Raw genomic sequence first — 20,232 nt, 5'->3', positions numbered from 1 at the left:
TAGGGTATTAAAAGTATCAACACAAGACAGAACACGAAACAATGGGTATAAATTGGATAAGTTTAGATTTAGGAAAGACTTGGGTAAATACTGGTTCAGTAACATGGTAGTTGATTTGTGGAACCAATTTCCGCGTAACGTGGTGGAGGTGGGGTCCCTCGATTGTTTCAAGCGTGGGTTGGACATGTATATGAGTGGGATTGGGTGGTTATAGATAGGAGCTGCCTCGTATGGGCCAATAGGCCTTCTGCAGTTGCCTTTGTTCTTATGTTCTTATGTTCAACAAGTCCTCAGTACATGCAGGCGATGAGTCACAATAACGTGGCTGACGTATGTTGACCAGACCACACACTAGAAGGTGGAGGGACGACGACGTTTCGGTCCGTCCTGGACCATTCTCAAGTCGATCAGTACAACTATCGCTGCTCCCTCACCTCATCTGCTGAGCCCTGGAAGCTGTTAAGTCTTCTACTCGTACCAGTGCTGTTCTCTACTGCTATAGCAGCTCCTGGAAGCTGTAGTTTAGTATCTTATATAGTTCTTTATCTCCCGCTTGGCACCTTTTTCTAATTTAGTTCACCTCATAGTTCACAGATAGTTTCTATGCTTAGATGACGGAGTAGCTTCATATATTGGGTGTTTGGGGCCGGGGGTTATGGCATTTTGTGTTAATTCTGTTTCTCGTTTAATTCTCGTTTAATTCTCGTTTAATTCCCGTTTAATCCTCGTTTAATTCCCGTTTAATTCCCGTTTAATTCTTGTTTAATTCCCGTTTAATTCTCGTTTAATTCTTGTTTAATACCCGTTTAATTCCCGTTTAATTCTTGTTTAATTCCCGTTTAATTTTCGTTTAATTCCCGTTTAATTTTCGTTTAATTCTTGTTTAATTCTCCTCTTATCGTCTCTTTCTCTCCGGCAGTTTTCTGTCCCTCGTCGAGGTAGTGGCCCTCCTCAAGTCAATTCAGGTAAGACTTATCCAGTTCTCTCAAGGCCAACCACAACAGTTGTTTAACTCAGAAAACTAAAATAATATCATCATGCAGGCGATGAGTCACAGTAACGTGGCTGAAGTATGTTGACCAGACCACACACTAGAAATTGAAGGGACGACGACGTTTCGGTCCGTCCTGGACCATTCTCAAGTCGATTGTCGATTGTCAAGTTAATATCATCATGTTTACAAACCTCATACCAGTGGATATTTCCTTATGAAATTATAGAGAGTTATACTATGTCAAAAATTTTGTATTTCTCAAAACACAGACACAATTTACATATTACAAGAAACAAGAACGGGTTAACAGCGATCTTTTAAGACAGTCACCGCTTCTAGGCAAAGACCGTCATGACAGTCGTTTTCTATGGCTCCAAGAACGGTCTCAAATCCGACTTGAAGTTCTTGTAGGCGAACGCTGTCCGCCTCGATCCGCCACGGTGTAATTACTCTTAATTAACATTTACTAACTTAAAATTAATATAACTACTTTACTTTTTCAAGTAAGATGGTGTTAGACTTATAGAGAGGGTATTTAGGCTGTTTTGTGGCTTTTGTGATGTAGACAGAGATTGTTTACTGTGATCAGAGATTGAGTTTAGTGTAGACGCACTGAGTTTAGTGTAAGCAAATACTGAGCTTAGTGTAAATACTGAGCTTAGTGTAAACACTGAGCTTAGTGTAGACACTGAGCTTAGTGTAGACACTGAGCTTAGTGTAAATACTGAGCTTAGTGTAAACACTGAGCTTAGTGTAAACACTGAGCTTAGTGTAAACACTGAGCTTAGTGTAAACACTGAGCTTAGTGTAGACACTGAGCTTAGTGTAGACACACTGAGCTTAGTGTAAACACTGAGCTTAGTGTAAACACTGAGCTTAGTGTAGACACTGAGCTTAGTGTAGACACACTGAGCTTAGTGTAAACACTGAGCTTAGTGTAGACACTGAGCTTAGTGTAGACACACTGAGCTTAGTGTAAACACTGAGCTTAGTGTAAACACTGAGCTTAGTGTAAACACTGAGCTCAGTGTAAACACACACTGAAGCTGTGATAGAATAATCTACTAAGTTATCTGTGTATTATCATACTAATACACCTCCTTATACTTGTTCTTAAAACTAATACATTGTTAAAATACAAACCAGAGGAATATAAAATACATTGTATGAGACGACTATACACGAATCAGTGTATGAAAAGTATACACCTATCACTGTATGAGAAGTATACAAACCAGAGGAATATAAAATACATTGTATCAGACGACTATACACGAATCAGTGTATGAAAAGTATACACCTATCACTGTATGAGAAGAATACATGTATGTATAAGACAATCATCATGTATCACACCACACAAAGGTGCTTTTAAAGGTGTTAAGTGCACACTCTTTAACTGTGCTAGTTTAACAACTGAAATGGCCATTAACAGTGATATTATCTCCCCCTTAATCTTTGGAACCCCATACAAGGGGGGGGGGGAGGGGGGATGATACGAAAGCAGACAGATGATTTTCGAGTGGATGTGGTTGTGCACACAGACAGGCGGGGACCAGGAGCTACAACTCACGACGTACGAGGCTGTGGAGAGTGTTCTAACGATTGATTGTTGGTCTTGAATCCGCTTTCAAAAGCTCATTTGGGCGGTTAATGTTATAGGAAAGGGACAAGATGATATTGGCATTAAATACGCCTTTAAGGTATTAACCTTTGGCGGCCTTGGCTTTAGCAGCTTGGTCCTTGGCTGCCGCTGCTGCTGCATCTGCTTGACTCTTCTTGGCCAGCGCCTCCGTCAACTTGGCCTGCAGGTCGGCCTTGACCTTGTCAGCATCCGTGACGCGCTTCAAGGTCTCGTTCAGCTGTTTCTTGAAGTCCTCCTTGCTCTTGGTCAAGGCTTCGACTTCTTTCTTCTTCGCCTGTGTAATTTTGAGGTGTTATTAATATACATTAATATACATATTAATATACATTAATATACATATTAATACACATTAGAAAATCATTTTGGGGTAACGAGGCTCTGATGTTTCCTAAAGACACCTGTCTTAACTACTCAGTCACGATAGGATAAAAGCCAATTAACGCGGAATTCTACTGAAATTGGGGGTATTCTGGAGGGCTGAAAGAGTGCCCAACCAGGATTTTTACCATTGGCAGTGTTCAAACCTTTACATCCCTCTTTCAGACCACAAAGAAATCACAGTGGCATGATATATTAATGAGATAAATCATTTTGGGGTGAGGTGATTGCAATCACAGGGACAAATAACTGGTCGACAATTACTAGGCTGGATACAATCATAAAGGCATAGAGAACACAATCATGAAGGCATAGAGAACACAATCATGAAGGCATAGAGAACACAATCATGGAACATAGAAAAATCATACAAGCAGGAAACTTGTAGGGAAAGAATACATAGACAAGGAATATATAGGGGAAGGAACACACAGACACACAGACACACACACACACACACAGACACACACACACACACACACACACACACACACACACACACACACACACACACACACACACACACACACACACACACACACACACACAGACACACACACACACACACAGACACACAGACACACAGACACACACACAGACACACAGACACACACACAGACACACAGACACACACACACACACACACACACACACACACACACACACACACACACACACACACACACACACACACACACACACACACACACACACAAGCAAGAGCTACAGGTGTACCCTACCTCCGCCTCTGCTGTAGACTTCTGTAGCTTAGCCACCTCATCTTTCTTGCGGTTCACCTCAGCTGTCAACCCCACCTTCTCCTCCTCCGTCTGTAGAGGAGAGAATGAGGTGAAAGGAGAGAAAATGAGAAGAGACGCCTCTATAAACAATGAACAAGAGAGGACAGACTCATAAATGAACTCCTCTCATTCAGAAGTCACCTTTATTGAACCTTTTCTCGTGTATAAATGCTGTTCATTAACGCTACTTGGAACAAAATGTTCCAAGTAGCACGGGCTATGGTGAGCCCGGAAATATGAATACAAACTCAAGCAATACTCACCTTTTTGATCTTCTGTTCGTAGCCAGTTCGAAGATTATTCTCCCGTTGAAGCAAGTCTTTGCAATCAAGTATTTCCTCATCTCTGCAATGAGATGAAAGGTCTTAGTACACACAGAAATCACAATACGGTGAACAAATGAACAAATCCACAAAAGGGCCGTGATGAGAGTTCGAACCTACGCCCGGAATGTTCCCAGAAACGCCTTAGTCAACTGTACCACAACATGGTACAGTGAACTACGGGTACTTAGAGTCGCGAAGGGACTTTTGCTTCTTTTTTACAATTATTACTTAACCTATCAACGGTATAGGTTAAGTAATAATTGTAAATAAGAAGCAATAAGATGCTTATCTTAACATACTAAGAAGGTTAGGTGAGGTCGGTGTTTTCTATGAAGCTTTTCAAGGTAAACTAAAATATTCACAATCAATTAGTATGTCACAAATGCACTTATTAAATAAGCCAATATTGACTATAAGCAAGTGCGAGAATGGGTTGTAGTGTTACAGCTAAAATAGTAAATTAAAGATTTAATTGTATTTACAATAAAATTAAAGTCTAAATAGCACAATAGAGACTACTTTAGAGAACAAAAATAAAGGTTCACATGTCCTTATAAACCTCAAGGCAGAGGTGTAAACCAGACATATAACAGAGAATGAGCAAATCCCACAAGGGCCGTGACGAGGATTCGAACCTGCGTCCGAGAGCATCCCAAACGCTGCCTTAATCGACTGAGCTACAATAAAATCCATCAATTTTCTGGATTTGCTCATTTGACGCATCACTCTATTGTGATTTCTGTCTGTAATGTACCAGAGAAGTTTAAAATTTAGGTAAACTTATGAGAGTAGACTTGCCTTTTCTTGAAGCCGACCAAGGACCGCTCCTTGTCTTGCTTCAAGGTGGTGTTAAGGCTTCGATTACTGAAGAGCAGCACCACTGCTGTCACCGCCAGCAGTCCCGCTGTCAGCACCGTCGACGATAGTGTCATTACGTCTCTGTTGACACGGCAAGAGTAGGTGAGAAGGGCTGGAACCCCTGGTGAGAAGGATTCGAACCCCTGGTGAGAAGGATTGGAACCCCTGGTGAGAAGGATTGGAACCCCTGGTGAGAAGGACTGGAACCCCTGGTGAGAAGGATTGGAACCCCTGGTGAGAAGGATTGGAACCCCTGGTGAGAAGGATTGGAACCCCTGGTGAGAAGGACTGGAACCCCTGGTGAGAAGGATTGGAACCCCTGGTGAGAAGGACTGGAACCCCTGGTGAGAAGGACTGGAACCCCTGGTGAGAAGGACTGGAACCCCTGGTGAGAAGGATTGGAACCCCTGGTGAGAAGGACTGGAACCCCTGGTGAGAAGGATTGGAACCCCTGGTGAGAAGGACTGGAACCCCTGGTGAGAAGGATTGGAACCCCTGGTGAGAAGGACTGGAACCCCTGGTGAGAAGGATTGGAACCCTTGCTGAAGGCAGTCTACCCCTGCTAGAGGCTAACAACACCTGCTAGAAGCTAACAACACCTGCTAGAAGCTAACAACACCTGCTAGAGGCTAACAACACCTGCTAGAGGCTAACAACACCTGCTAGAAGCTAACAACACCTGCTAGAAGCTAACAACACCTGCTAGAAGCTAACAACACCTGCTAGAGGCTAACAACACCTGCTAGAAGCTAACACCACCTGCTAGAGGCTAACAACACCTGCTAGAAGCTAACAACACCTGCTAGAAGCTAACAACACCTGCTAGAAGCTAACAACACCTGCTAGAGGCTAACAACACCTGCTAGAAGCTAACACCACCTGCTAGAGGCTAACAACACCTGCTAGAAGCTAACAACACCTGCTAGAAGCTAACAACACCTGCTAGAAGCTAACACCACCTGCTAGAAGCTAACAACACCTGCTAGAAGCTAACAACACCTGCTAGAAGCTAACAACACCTGCTAGAAGCTAACAACACCTGCTAGAAGCTAACAACACCTGCTAGAAGCTAACAACACCTGCTAGAAGCTAACAACACCTGCTAGAAGCTAACAACACCTGCTAGAAGCTAACAACACCTGCTAGAAGCTAACACCACCTGCTAGAGGCTAACAACACCTGCTAGAAGCTAACAACACCTGCTAGAAGCTAACAACACCTGCTAGAGGCTAACAACACCTGCTAGAAGCTAACAACACCTGCTAGAAGCTAACAACACCTGCTAGAGGCTAACAACACCTGCTAGAAGCTAACAACACCTGCTAGAGGCTAACAACACCTGCTAGAAGCTAACAACACCTGCTAGAGGCTAACAACACCTGCTAGAAGCTAACAACACCTGCTAGAGGCTAACAACACCTGCTAGAAGCTAACAACACCTGCTAGAGGCTAACAACACCTGCTAGAAGCTAACAACACCTGCTAGAGGCTAACAACACCTGCTAGAAGCTAACAACACCTGCTAGAGGCTAACAACACCTGCTAGAAGCTAACAACACCTGCTAGAGGCTAACAACACCTGCTAGAAGCTAACACCACCTGCTAGAAGCTAACAACACCTGCTAGAGGCTAACAACACCTGCTAGAAGCTAACAACACCTGCTAGAGGCTAACAACACCTGCTAGAAGCTAACACCACCTGCTAGAAGCTAACAACACCTGCTAGAGGCTAACAACACCTGCTAGAAGCTAACATCACCTGCTAGAAGCTAACAACACCTGCTAGAGGCTAACAACACCTACTAGAAGCTAACATCACCTTCTAGAAGCTAACAACACCTGCTAGAGGCTAACAACACCTGCTAGAAGCTAACAACACCTGCTAGATGCTAACAACACCTGCTAGATGCTAACAACACCTGCTAGAAGCTAACAACACCTGCTAGAAGTTAACAACACCTGCTAGAAACTAACAACACCTGCTAGAAGCTAACATCACAAGAGAAAAACAGTGTCTGGGAAAGACTTACAGAGAGTCACCGGAGCAGGAGAGACGGCGAGAAGGGAAACACAGGCACTGCTACAACGGTTCACCCGCTCGTCGGCCCCCACCACACACCTGTGGCTGGATCGACACAACACGTGTACACACCTGGCCTTCTGTGCTGACGTGTGGCGTAATGACTTATTTCTCTCTCTCTCTCTCTCTCTCTCTCTCTCTCTCTCTCTCTCTCTCTCTCTCTCTCTCTCTCTCTCTCTCTCTCTCTCTCTCTCTCTCTCTCTCTCTCTCTCTCGACGCTATATGGCATCTTGCAAGGTCCGAGCTCGATCCCCCGATGGTCCGAGGACATTTGTGTATTTATATACACTCTCGGTGTATTGTGTATACAAGTTATACGTGACAAGGACGTGTCGCCAGTAGCCAGTGTCCTGGTGCTCAAGGGAAGGATTAGAACTTGAGTTAGGATTAATGGGAAGCTTTAGAACATAAGCTGGGATTAATGGGAAGCTTTAGAACATAAGCTGGGATTAATGGGAAGCTTTAGAACATAAGCTGGGATTAATGGGGAAGCTTTAGAACATAAGCTGGGATTAATGGGGAAGCTTTAGAACATAAGCTGGGATTAATGGGGAAGCTTTAGAACATAAGCTGGGATTAATGGGAAGCTTTAGAACATAAGCTGGGATTAATGGGGAAGCTTTAGAACATAAGCTAGGATTAATGGGAAGCTTTAGAACATAAGCTGGGATTAATGGGAAGCTTTAGAACATAAGCTAGGATTAATGGGAAGCTTTAGAACATAAGCTGGGATTAATGGGAAGCTTTAGAACATAAGCTGGGATTAATGGGGAAGCTTTAGAACATAAGCTGGGATTAATGGGAAGCTTTAGAACATAAGCTGGGATTAATGGGAAGCTTTAGAACATAAGCTGGGATTAATGGGAAGCTTCAGAACTAAGAACAAATCCACAAGGGCCGTGACGAGGATTCGAACCTGCGTCCGAGAGCATGTTTAGAACTAAGATTTAACAGTTTGGTCACCGCCTGTATTGTGTATTGTGGCATGTGGTCTATCCTGTACTAGATATCAGATGTAAAGAGACATCAGGCGAAAGGAAATGTGCCTAAGCGTTTTGACCCTATCCAGGGATCGAACCCGGGTCCCTCGGTTGTGAGGCGAGGACGAAGCTCACTGTGCTACAGGATGTTTTCCCCTCCTGAGCATGGCCGTATAATAACGCAATTTGAATTTGTAAATATTTCTTGAGTAAATATTAGTCGATTAGTCTATTAGTTTCTTGAGTAAATATTAGTCTATTAGTCTATTAGTTTTCTGGAGGAATGGTTTTGATTTGTATATTGACTGCTTCAGTAGCTGTGTCAGCATCTGTGTCAGCATCTTCATCAGCATCTTCATCAGCATCTTCATCAGCATCTTCATCAGCATCTTCATCAGCATCTTCATCAGCATCTTCATCAGCATCTTCATCAGCATCTTCATCAGCATCTTCATCAGCATCTTCATCAGCACCTTCATCAGCATCTTCATCAGCATCTCTGTACAGATATTTATTTTCACTTAAATTTGTTTGCTGCCCTGGGTAAATATCTCCCATAAGAAAGCATAGGCCCTCAGGTATTCCAGGGCTGATGTCAGCAGAGACTGAACAGTTTAGTGCCCCAGGGGCCATGCGCCCCACAACAGTCGACTATAACTCAAATGCTCAACATGTTTCGTCCTACCCAGGAATCGAACTCCGGACCAGTTGGGTGTGAGAGGCGCTTCTCTCCCCAACCGGTACACCCTTCTCACGTCAGCACTTGCATACGTGTTGATACAGGTGTTCAGAACACCTGTTGCTTTCCAGTCACAGCCCTATCACACACAGCTTGAGAACAACTGAAAAGTATGTGTGTGTGTGTGTGTGTGTGTGTGTGTGTGTGTGTGTGTGTGTGTGTGTGTGTGTGTGTGTGTGTGTGTGTGTGGGTGGGTGTGTGTGTGGGTGTGTGTGTGTGTGAGAGTGTGTGGTGTGGGTGTGTGAGAGAGTGTGGTCTGTGTGTGTGTGTGTGTGTGTGTGTGTGTGTGTGTGTGTGTGTGTGTGTGTGTGTGTGTGTGTGTGTGTGTGTGTGTGTGTGTGTGTACTCACCTAATTGTACTCACCTAATTGTGCTTGCGGTGTGTGTGTGTGTGTGTGTGTGTGTGTGTGTGTGTGTGTGTGTGTGTGTGTGTGTGTGTGTGTGTGTGTGTGTGTGTGTGTGTGTGTGAGATCCGTGTATTCCAAAAAATGAAAAATATTGACTAATTGAATACCAGGTTGGATCAATCAACTACACAACCACTTCAGAAACATGTGCATCTTTCCCCAATGATGGCGACCTTCGCATCATCACAATCCAATGTTGTTGTCATAAACAACTCTTGTACCGCTTTGTGTAGTGAATACAATTTACAACCTATCGAGCATGAACAGATCGTTAATACAGCCGCCAAACCCCAATGTTTATGAATGCATAAAAGTATTACAGTCGACCCATCACCGGTTATAATCGCTCTTTTCGGGAGGTACTTCGCTCCGTTCTTGAGTTCGAATCGCACTGAATACTACCTAATCTTGAACAGGACTCACACGTATGGGATATTTCAGGTGTGGGTGTGGATATCAAGCCAGGTAATTAGTTCAAGTCATTTAGTATGCAACTCCATACCCATCCTGTGGGTGGTGGTGGACCCCCATACTTATCCTGTGGGCGGTGGTGGACCCCCATACTTATCCTGTGGGTGGTGGTGGACCCTATACCCATCCTGTGGGTGGTGGTGGACCCCATACCCATCCTGTGGGTGGTGGTGGACCCTATACCCATCCTGTGGGTGGTGGTGGACCCTATACCCATCCTGTGGGTGGTGGTGGACCCTATACCCATCCTGTGGGTGGTGGTGGACCCTATACCCATCCTGTGGGTGGTGGTGGACCCTATACCCATCCTGTGGGTGGTGGTGGACCCTATACCCATCCTGTGGGTGGTAGTGGACCCCATACCCATCCTGTGGGTGGTAGTGGACCCCATACCCATCCTGTGGGTGGTAGTGGACCCCATACCCATCCTGTGGGTGGTGGTGGACCCCATACCCATCCTGTGGGTGGTAGTGGACCCCATACCCATCCTGTGGGTGGTGGTGGACCCCCATATCCATCCTGTGGGTGGTGGTGGACCCCCATATCCATCCTGTGGGTGGTAGTGGACCCCATGCCCATTGTATGCAGCACTTTGAGACATGATGTAGGTTGGATAAGAAAATAAGTTTTTAGTACACTTCCACATATATTGATCGGGTCCTCACGTCATCATTAATAGAATCTCAAATCTCAGAATTCCACGATTTGTTTTCACATTCATTTACATAATGACACAAATTATGTGAATTGTTCTGCTGACATTTAATTAGGTCTACATCAGCAGATGTTACAATCTCCCAGAGGTACTTGTAGCCGAGCCTAAGTCTTGCATTAGTTTTAATTTTTAGGATATTTAAGGATACCTGATCAACCAGGCTGTGACTCATACGTCAGGCTGCGAGCAGCCTGGTTGATCAGTCTAGCAACCAGTAGGCCTGGTCGACGACCGGGCCGCGGGAACGCTAAGCCCCGGAAGCACCTCAAGGCAACCTCAAGGTAAGGTAGCAGTGGTAACGTGTTGAAGTCTTGTAAGGTAGCAGTGGTAACGTGTTGAAGTTTTGTTAAGCCTATTGGATGGTCCATAGACGTGCGGTTGTGATCTTCAGGTCTTTTATAGCATCAGAGAACTAGGCAAGTGGGCCATGTGAAGATATCTCTCTCAGATGTGTGAACTACGGGCTCACCATAGCCCGTGCTACTTGAAACTTTTTGTTTCAAGTAGTAAATCTTAAACAACAACTCTCAGATGCTGTTCAGGATATTTCTTTGCAATATCTCTGTCTTGTAATACTACATTGGGACCCCAAGCCTCGTTATAAGAACATAAGAACAAAGGTAACTGCAGAAGGCCTATTGACCCATACAAGGCAGCTCCTATCTAAAACCACCCAATCCCACTCATATACTTGTCCAACCCACGCTTGAAACAATCGAGTGACCCCACCTCCACCACGTTACGCGGTAATTGGTTCCACAAATCAACAGCCCTGTTACCGAACCAGTATTTACCCAAGTCTTTCCTAAATCTAGTAAATCTAGACTTAAACACTGAGTTAAAATTATACTGAAACTTCTGCTGCAAATTATACTATAGATTAGTGCATCAGTTGTAATGTGAGTATAATTAGGATATGTAAACTTATCCAGGAGGCCTGGTCGACGACCGGGCCGCGGGGACACTAAGCCCCGGAAGCACCTCAAGGAAGCACCTCAAGGTAGGCCTACAACAGCGGTCTCATGCCAATTTAGATGAGTTGTGAGGGAGACTTCAGTTGTCACTGGCAGCACCAACTTGTCAGTGAGGTATATTGATGGTGACTATGACAGGATGGTGACTGGACTGGTTTTCCCCATCACTTATGAGTCACTGTAGAGTTTGGATCATGTTCATGACTAAATTTGATGCTTGGTCAGTAGGCTATTTTGGTAGTGTGTATATCTCGTGAAGTTGATAGGCTTTTAGTCCAACACCACACTAGAAGTTGATAAGATTTAAGCCAATCAAACCAGAGATTGATAGGCCTTAGACCCAATAGAATCTAAAGGCTACTAGGCTTCAATTTCACCACCAATCGAAAGGTTCTTAGGTCTGAAGCCAAACATCATCCAGTCGTTTACAAATATATAGATTCTTGCCCGAAACTCTGTGAATTAATGCCTTTTTTCATAATATATACTAGCTCTTAGCTAGAAATGGCATTTGTAAGAACAATATATCTTACATTAATGGAATATTCTTTATTTGTTATCAACAAATACATTGGTAACAAAAAAATATTTTGTGGACAGAAAAAACAAACATCATACTGGTTATAGATCTTGGGCCAGATTCACGAAGACACTTACGAACCTGTACATCTTTTCTCAATCTTTGGCGGCTTTGTTTACAATTATTAAACAGTTAATGAGCTCCGAAGCACCAGGAGGCTGTTTATAACAATAACAACAGTTGATTGGCAAGTTTTCATGCTTGTAAACTGTTTATTAAATGTAACCAAAGCCGTCAAAGATTGAGGAATGATGTACACGTTCGTAAGTGCTTGCGTAACTCCTTCGTGAATCCTGGTCCAGTCCATCTTTTCTCAATCTTTGGCGGCTTTGTTTACAATTATTAAACAGTTAATGAGCTCCGAAGCACCAGGAGGCTGTTTATAACAATAACAACAGTTGATTGGCAAGTTTTCATGCTTGTAAACTGTTTAATAAATGTAACCAAAGCCGTCAAAGATTGACGAAAGATGTACACGTTCGTAAGTGCTTTCGTGAATCTGGCCCCTTGTTTACAAGCGTTTGGCTACAAAATCCTCGTCAAATCCGACTTGACAGAGCTTTTGTAGCCGAACGCTGTGAGTAAACAAACTTGTGTGTAAACAAAATTGAGTGTAAATAGGTATCTTATTCAACCCGATGGATAACATTATTAATCAGCCTGTCTCTCTACAACATATTAGTAAGTATAACGCACATATTATCACAATATATTTACATATAAGTGTAACTGAAAATTCACACCCCAGAAGTGACTCGAATCCATACTGCCATGAGCACTCTGCAACTGATGTACAGGACACCTTAACCACTCGACCATCACGACCGGACAAAAGATGATGGTAGCCGAGGCTACCATCATATAAGTATAAGAAGTGAACATAAGTGTATAGAAGTGAACACTCTTAAAGATTAATGGCAAGTTTTTCTCAGAAAGCTCTGTATTCTCTTCTCCGAGGCTATGGGTCCCTACAATTGCACCAGAGGTGGTACCACTTTATAATATATATATATATATATATATATATATATATATATATATATATATACATATATTCTAACCTTGAATAATAGGTTAGGTTAGGCTAGGCTAGTTTAGATTAGGTCTAGTTAGGTATATTTACTTAGAATAATTTTTATTTGGTTTGCTTTGATTAAGTTAATCAAAAGTGCAAATTTGTACATATCAACAGTGTTATTAAAATACAAATCGAAGCATAATATAATTACAAAAATTGAGGACAAATACAAAAGTATTCAAAAACAACAAACGTGTTTCTTAATATAGTTATTTTGAACTCAAAAGTGTTCAATATATTATCATTCACGTGCTCCCCAAACATCTTACAAGGAAGTTGGAGACATCCACTTGGGATGCAAGCAAATCCTATACAAGCTACTTTATTGATGAAACTGTATATAGCCATGGATTAGGTTAGGTTAGGCTAGGATAAAGTTGGTTAGGTTATGTTAGATTAGGCTAAGTTAGATTGGACTTGGTTTGGTTAAAATGGATTTGGAAAGGTAGATGTAGATTGGGTTAGGTTAGGCAAGATTGGTTTAGAATTATGCTGGATAAAGTTAGTCTAGATTGAGCTTGGTTAGATTAAGCAAGTTTGTGTAATATTAGGTTAGGATAGATTGGATTAGGCTAGGATAGATTGGATTAGGTTAGGATAGATTGGTTTAGGTTAGGATAGATTGGATTAGATTAGCGTATATTGGATTAGGTTAGGATTGATTGAATTAGGTTATGATAGATTGAATTAGATTAGGATAGATTGGATTAGATTAGATTAGGAGAGATTGTATTAGGCTAGGATAGATTGGATTAGGTTACGATAGATTGGATTAGATTAGGAGAGATTGGATTAGGCTAGGATAGATTGGATTAGGCTAGGATAGATTGGATTAGGTTAGGATAAATTGGATTAGGTTCAGGTGCAGGCATTGCTTCTGGGTGATTTTAGTCCTACTCCTTCTCTTTCATCTGATGATGTTATGTCTAAAATTCTTATTAAATCTAGTTCTTGGCTTTGGCTGCTTCCTCCTTGGCTGCCGCTGCTGCTGTCTCTGCTTCCTTCTGCTTAGTCTCCGCCTCCGTCAACTTGGCCTGAAGGTCAGCCTTGGCCTTGTCAGCCTCTGTAGCGCGCTTCAAGGCCTCGTCGAGCTGTTTCTTGAGGTCCCCGTTTTCTTTGGTGAGGGTTTCGGCGGCTTTCTTTTTCTCCTGTAGAGGGGAGACTTATTATTATTATTTTTATTATTTAGCAGTACCCGGCCACGCGTTGCTGTGGCTTAGCAACCTTCCCTGTTTCCCGCAGTCCTCCCCACCATTCCCCACTCCCCTGTCCTTTTGTTCTCCCCATCATTCCCCATTCCCCTATCCCCTATCGGGCCGGGCTTGGGGAGTAGAAGAACTCCCAGAACCCCAACCCCATCAACCAGGTAACCAACCTTGTCCCCCACCATCCCAAACTCCCCCGTCCCCTCGTCCTTCCCGCACCATTACTCCCTCCCTTGTCCCCTCGTCCTCTCCACGCCAATAAGCCAATATTGACTGTAAGCAAGTGCGAGAACGGGTTGAACAGGTAGAGAAAAGGAACACCTGTGCAAGGAGCTCTATATCAAGTAGCGACAACTGCGCTTTGCTTACCTCTGCTTCCGCTGCTGTTTTCTGCAGCGTGGCCACCTCAGCCTTCTGTTTGTCAACCTCCGTTTGTAGCGCCACCTTCTCTTGATCTACCTGCAGGGGAGAGAATGAGGAGTGAGGGATGTGTTGAATAAAGTTGTGACGGGAAAATATTCAGGGAAAAGGTTTACTTGTAGTAGGTTTCCAGAGTTCAACTTCTCTCCTAGCTTGGCCTGGGGGCCAGGCTTTCGTTGTTTATAATTTGATAGGTAATTTAACTTTCTCGTAGTGGCAAGTTTTGAAGTTCCGTCTTCAATGTCGTTTCCTAGTATTCCTACATGACTTGCCTCCCTAGTTGAGGCAAGTCATGGCGGACAAGCCTGGCTATGGCGGCCAGGCTTTCGTTGTTTATAATATGATAGGTAATTTAACTTTCTCGTAGTGGCAAGTTTTGAAGCTCCGTCTTCAATGTCGTTTCCTAGTATTCCTACATGACTTGCCTCCCTAGTTGAGGCAAGTCATGGCGGACAAGCCTGGCTATGGCGGCCAGGCTTTCGTTGTTTATAATATGATAGGTAATTTAACTTTCTCGTAGTGGCAAGTTTTGAAGCTCCGTCTTCAATGTCGTTTCCTAGTATTCCTACATGACTTGCCTCCCTAGTTGAGGCAAGTCATGGCGGACAAGCCTGGCTATGGCGGCCAGGCTTTCGTTGTTTATAATATGATAGGTAATTTAACCTTCTCGTAGCGGCAAGTTTTGAAGCTCTGTCTTCAATGTCGTTTCCTAGTATTCCTACATGACTTGCCTCCCTAGTTGATAAGTATCCGACGGGCCTTGGCGTTTGAGTTTTTGCATTAATGATGTGATATTTGTGGTTAGATGGATGTTGTCATGTGAATGGTCTTGTTGCAACGTTGCAATGGCAGTTTTTGAATGCGTATGCTAACGTTTTGATGAATGAGCGGAAGGAATAAAATGGGAGATGAAAGAATATTTGGAAAAGGTGAAAGAATAGCCAAAGATGGAAGAGGAAGAGATGAGACGGAGCTAAGTGAAGCACCACTACCTTCCTACATAATTTTCATACTTTTTACTTTTCATAGAACATACTTTTCCGCTATGGAAAACAAAATTACCCTAGAAATACTCATTTTTTGAGCATATACTATGAGTACACACCTTGAGGACACGGTACAAATACTCACCTTCCTCACAAGTTACCAGTACTCACCTCCACACACACACTCACCACCAGTACTCACCTCCACACACACACTCACCACCAATACTCACCACCACCACACACACTCACCACCAATACTCACCTCCACCACACACACACTCACCACCAATACTCACCTCCACCACACACACACTCACCACCACCACACACACTCACCACCACCACACACACTCACCACCACACACACTCACCACCAATACTCACCACCACCACACACACTCACCACCACCACACACACTCACCACCACCACACACACTCACCACCAATACTCACCACCACCACACACACTCACCACCACCACACACACTCACCTCCACCACACTCACCACCAATACTCACCACCACCACACACACTCACCACCACCACACACACTCACCACCACACACACTCACCACCAATACTCACCACCACACACACTCACCACCACCACACACACTCACCACCAATACTCACCACCACCACACACACTCACCACCACCACACACACTCACCTCCACCACACTCACCACCAATACTCACCACCACCACACACACTCACCACCAATACTCACCACCACCACACACACTCACCACCACCACACACACTCACCACCAATACCCACCTTCAAGGCCCGTTGTTCAAAGTCACTACGAGAAGTCTTCTCCTTCTGGAGTTGCGCCTGACAGTCGTCTATTTTCGTATCTCTGTTGGCAATTCAAGCATTTACAAACAAGTGTGTGAAACTACAATGATCGTTAGATCGTCTTGGATCCCATTAATTGCAAGTTTATCACTCATTTCATATTTATTTATGGTTATGTGTTCGTCTAGGTTATTGTGACAATCTCTACAGGAGGCCTGGTCGAGGACCGGGCCGCGGGGACACTAAGCCCCGGAAGCACCTCAAGGTAACCTCAAGGTATATATAGAAATAATTATAATGGAATAATATCCTGATACCCAAGAGAACCCAAGAGCTAAATAACCCAAATTGCGCAGGACCCCATGTGACGGGTCCCAAATTGCGCAGGACCCCATGTGACGGGTCCCAAATTGCGCAGTACCCTATGTGACGGGTCCCAAATTGCGCAGTACCCTATGTGACGGGTCCCAAATTGCGCAGTACCCTATGTGACGGGTCCCAAATTGCGCAGGACCCCATGTGACGGGTCCCAAATTGCGCAGTACCCCATGTGACGGGTCCCAAATTGCGCTGTACCCTATGTGACGGGTCCCAAATTGCGCTGTACCCTATGTGACGGGTCCCAAATTGCGCAGGACCCCATGTGACGGGTCCCAAATTGCGCAGGACCTCATGTGACGGGTCCCAAATTGCGCAGTACCCTATGTGACGAGTCCCAAATTGCGCAGGACCCCATGTGACGGGTCCCAAATTGCGCAGTACCCCATGTGACGGGCCCCAAATTGCGCAGTACCCTATGTGACGGGCCCCAAATTGCGCTGTACCCTATGTGACGGGTCCCAAATTGCGCTGTACCCTATGTGACGGGCCCCAAATTGCGCAGTACCCCATGTGACGGGCCCCAAATTGCGCTGTACCCTATGTGACGGGCCCCAAATTGCGCTGTACCCTATGTGACGGGTCCCAAATTGCGCTGTACCCTATGTGACGGGCCCCAAATTGCGCTGTACCCTATGTGACGGGCCCCAAATTGCGCAGTACCCCATGTGACGGGCCCCAAATTGCGCTGTACCCTATGTGACGGGTCCCAAATTGCGCAGTATCCCCGTGACCCTGAATGCAGAAAGCGCAGTGCCCAGTTGTTCAGTGCGCTATTTTGGGTTCTTATCTAAATCAGGGACACTGGGATTGTATGTCCCTTCCCCATTTGTCCCAACGTGGCCAATCACGGCTCGTCAAACTATATACCGGAATCACTAGCTACCAATCCCTACAGGATGTTATTAAACCCAAGAAAACGGATTAGAAATCTATTTCAGCTTATATAACATATTATCTACTAAAACTATGATTAGGAGGAGGATTCGTGGATTCGTACAGGAGGAGGATTCGTAGAGTTATAGACGCTTCGTTATAGAAGAGATGTCACCAATCAATCACCAATCCATATATTCTAAAATTACACCAATCGACTTAAAAAAAATAAAAAATGCCCACCATTAAAGGACCCTAAATTAACAAAGCAGTTGGTAAGTATTCTGTTGTTGATTAAGATTCGCTATTTGGATCAAAAAGTTCCAGGTAGCACGGGCTATGGCGAGCCCGTAGGTAAGTATTCTCGGTGACGCGCTATAGTATGACGGTGTTTTAAGTTTTTGCAAAAAAAAAATTGCAATTTTGACGTTTAAAGGTTTGATAGCATCGCGTTGTTGTGTATTAAGTGTGAGGACAGGGTGATTTACTAATTAATTACCAGACAAGGTAACGCGAGGCCTAACTACCAAGGGAGCCGGGTGGCTGAGCGGACAGCACGCTGGACTTGTGATCCTGTGGTCCCGGGTTCGATCCCAGGCGCCGGCGACAAACAATGGGCAGAGTTTCACCCTATGCCCCTGTTACCTAACAGTAAAATAGGTACCTGGGTGTTAGTCAGCTGTCACGGGCTGCTTCCTGGGGGTGCAGGCCTGGTCGAGGGCCGGGCTCCGGGGACACTAAAGCCCCGAAATCATCTCAAGATAACCTCAAGATAACCACCCTATGCCCCTGTTACCTAGCAGTAAAATAGGTACCTGGGTGTTAGTCAGCTGTCACGGGCTGCATCCTGGGGGTGGAAGCCTGGTCGAGGACCGGGCCGCGGGGACACTAAAGGCCCGAAATCATCTCAAGATAACCTCAAGATCTCAAGATAACCTCAAGATAACCTCCTAGGCAAGCACTAACCTTTCCTTAAGGCCCAGCACCATATCTTCCTTTTCATGTAGCAAGGTCTTCCTCAAGCTCCTGTTGTTGAAAGTCAGCACCAGCACTGTCAGCGTCAAGAGCCCAACTGTCAGCACTGTAGAGGTGACTGCCATGATGCCTCTGATTGACAGAGGGAGACAGACAGAGATTGTTATTTCTCGATTAAATTGCATTATTTTTCATATATCATGAAAGGTCTAGTATGGTACATATTATGTGCTAAATCAGGACAAACATTACATATGGTAGGTCGAGGTTTGTTCTGTAAACGTGAAGAAGGTTAGGTTAGGTTAGGTTAGGTTAGGTTAGGTTAGGTTAGGTTAGGTTAGGTCTATGATGTTTTAGATTTTGTAATGTCCCTTAGAATGTCTAAGTTGCAAAAAGTGGTACACACACACACACACACACTTCTCACGCTCCCAATACTCACCAAATTAAGAAGCCAAACTCGAATATATTAAACTTGAGCCAATTCGTCGTGTGTGAGAATGAGCGAAAGAGTGTATGTGTGAGTGAGTGAGTGAGTGAGTGAGTGAGTGAGTGAGTGAGTGAGTGAGTGAGTGAGTGAGTGAGTGAGTGAGCGAGAGAAAGGATTCGTAGTTCACTACACAGGTTGAGGCACCGTGCAACTGAGAACTGGTGCAGACAGATGTGTGTAGGGGGTGAGAATACATCTACCCAACACCTGTAGCGGCAGGTGTAGGCTGGAGGGGGGGGGGGGGGAGGGGGGGGGAGGGGGGTGTGTGTGTATACTTACATAATGCTGACGTGGGAAGATATATATGTATATATATATCCACGCATTAATACACATATGTATATACATAAAGACCTCTATTGTTGTCTGATATAAGAAAGGTATTTTAACTAATTCTAGTATGAATATTCTGTATTAAAAATGCAAAAACGATCCATTCATTCCTCGACGTCTTCCCAAGGAAGTTAATTTAGTTAGAATCACTGATATAACAAACACCTCTAGGACGTAAGTTCGATCCCACGGCACGGCCCCTTGTGGATTTGTTCATTAATATAGCAGTTTCGTGTTAAGATTTAATATCAAACGTAGTTCAGTTTTGGTCCCTATACTATAGAACGTTCATTTGAACGTGTTCAACGAAGGGAAGGGAACGGAATTATCAGGGGGAAAGCGCCAAGCCATTACGACTATATAGCACTGGGAAGGGAGTCAGGATATAAGGATTTTGGGATGGGACGGTGGGAAGGAATGGTGGCACTTGTGGACAGTCGGGGATTGAACGCCGACCTGCATGAAGTGAAACCGTCACGCTCTATAGCGTCCAGTCTAAAGTGGTTGGGCAGAGAACGTAAGAATGGATACATTAAGGAATCTGCAGAAGATCTTTGGAGCTATATGTGATAGTTTCTATTTATAGCTATACAAACTCATTCATAGACGTCGTGGAACACATTAGAGGTTGTGGAACACATTAGAGGTTGTGGAACACATTAGAGGTTGTGGAACACATTAGAGGTTGTGGAACACATTAGAGGTTGTGGAACACATTAGAGGTTGTGGAACACAT

The 20,232-nt window shown here is 44.2% G+C and overlaps 2 protein-coding genes and 1 long non-coding RNA gene across 5 annotated transcripts in view; 1 reads left to right on the top strand and 2 right to left on the bottom strand.

Moving 5' to 3' along the window:
- LOC123745689 (uncharacterized) overlaps positions 1 to 20,232 on the top strand; it is a 165,931-nt gene that overhangs the window by 101,872 nt on the left and 43,827 nt on the right. The window contains exon 2 of the long non-coding RNA XR_006771383.2: positions 920 to 965. This is a non-coding gene — a long non-coding RNA (uncharacterized lncRNA). The remainder of the gene's footprint in view (positions 1 to 919; positions 966 to 20,232) is intronic.
- LOC123745685 (tol-Pal system protein TolA) lies at positions 1,224 to 7,186 on the bottom strand. Of its 3 annotated transcripts, XR_011224339.1 has the most exons (6): positions 7,032 to 7,186; positions 4,942 to 5,082; positions 4,081 to 4,162; positions 3,758 to 3,847; positions 2,295 to 2,913; positions 1,224 to 2,202 (listed from the first exon to the last, which is right to left on the bottom strand). XR_011224339.1 is itself a non-coding variant. In XM_069312207.1 (5 exons), exons 2-5 carry the CDS (start codon positions 5,073 to 5,075, stop codon positions 2,701 to 2,703), a joined length of 519 nt encoding a protein of 172 aa, XP_069168308.1. In that variant the 5' UTR covers positions 5,076 to 5,082; positions 7,032 to 7,186; the 3' UTR covers positions 1,224 to 2,700. The 3 variants fall into 3 exon arrangements, 2 of the variants coding, with proteins under 2 accessions (XP_069168308.1, XP_045582462.1); XM_069312207.1 differs by having other exon boundaries at positions 1,224 to 2,913; XM_045726506.2 differs by having other exon boundaries at positions 1,224 to 2,913; positions 4,942 to 5,122; positions 7,032 to 7,168.
- Positions 11,902 to 19,340, bottom strand: LOC123745687 (tol-Pal system protein TolA). The gene is made up of 5 exons (XM_045726507.2): positions 19,116 to 19,340; positions 18,665 to 18,805; positions 16,424 to 16,505; positions 14,600 to 14,689; positions 11,902 to 14,173 (listed from the first exon to the last, which is right to left on the bottom strand). Exons 2-5 carry the CDS (start codon positions 18,796 to 18,798, stop codon positions 13,970 to 13,972), a joined length of 510 nt encoding a protein of 169 aa, XP_045582463.1. The 5' UTR covers positions 18,799 to 18,805; positions 19,116 to 19,340; the 3' UTR covers positions 11,902 to 13,969.

This window comes from Procambarus clarkii, chromosome 71 (assembly GCF_040958095.1).
Source record: "Procambarus clarkii isolate CNS0578487 chromosome 71, FALCON_Pclarkii_2.0, whole genome shotgun sequence".
NCBI classification, from domain to species: domain Eukaryota; kingdom Metazoa; phylum Arthropoda; class Malacostraca; order Decapoda; family Cambaridae; genus Procambarus; species Procambarus clarkii.
This window is presented reverse-complemented; position numbering and strand designations above follow the sequence as displayed.

Excerpts from the sequence above, each read along its gene's own strand:
- LOC123745685 (XM_069312207.1), bottom strand. The coding sequence starts at position 5,075 with ATGACACTATCGTCGACGGTGCTGACAGCGGGACTGCTGGCGGTGACA. Across the intron at positions 3,848-4,080 it reads ACGAACAGAAGATCAAAAAG|ACGGAGGAGGAGAAGGTGGG; the intron begins GTGAGTATTGCT and ends TCTCCTCTACAG. Across the intron at positions 2,914-3,757 it reads AGTCTACAGCAGAGGCGGAG|GCGAAGAAGAAAGAAGTCGA; the intron begins GTAGGGTACACC and ends AAAATTACACAG.
- LOC123745687 (XM_045726507.2), bottom strand. The coding sequence starts at position 18,798 with ATGGCAGTCACCTCTACAGTGCTGACAGTTGGGCTCTTGACGCTGACA. Across the intron at positions 16,506-18,664 it reads GTGCTGGGCCTTAAGGAAAG|AGATACGAAAATAGACGACT; the intron begins GTTAGTGCTTGC and ends AATTGCCAACAG. Across the intron at positions 14,690-16,423 it reads TTGAACAACGGGCCTTGAAG|GTAGATCAAGAGAAGGTGGC; the intron begins GTGGGTATTGGT and ends TCTCCCCTGCAG.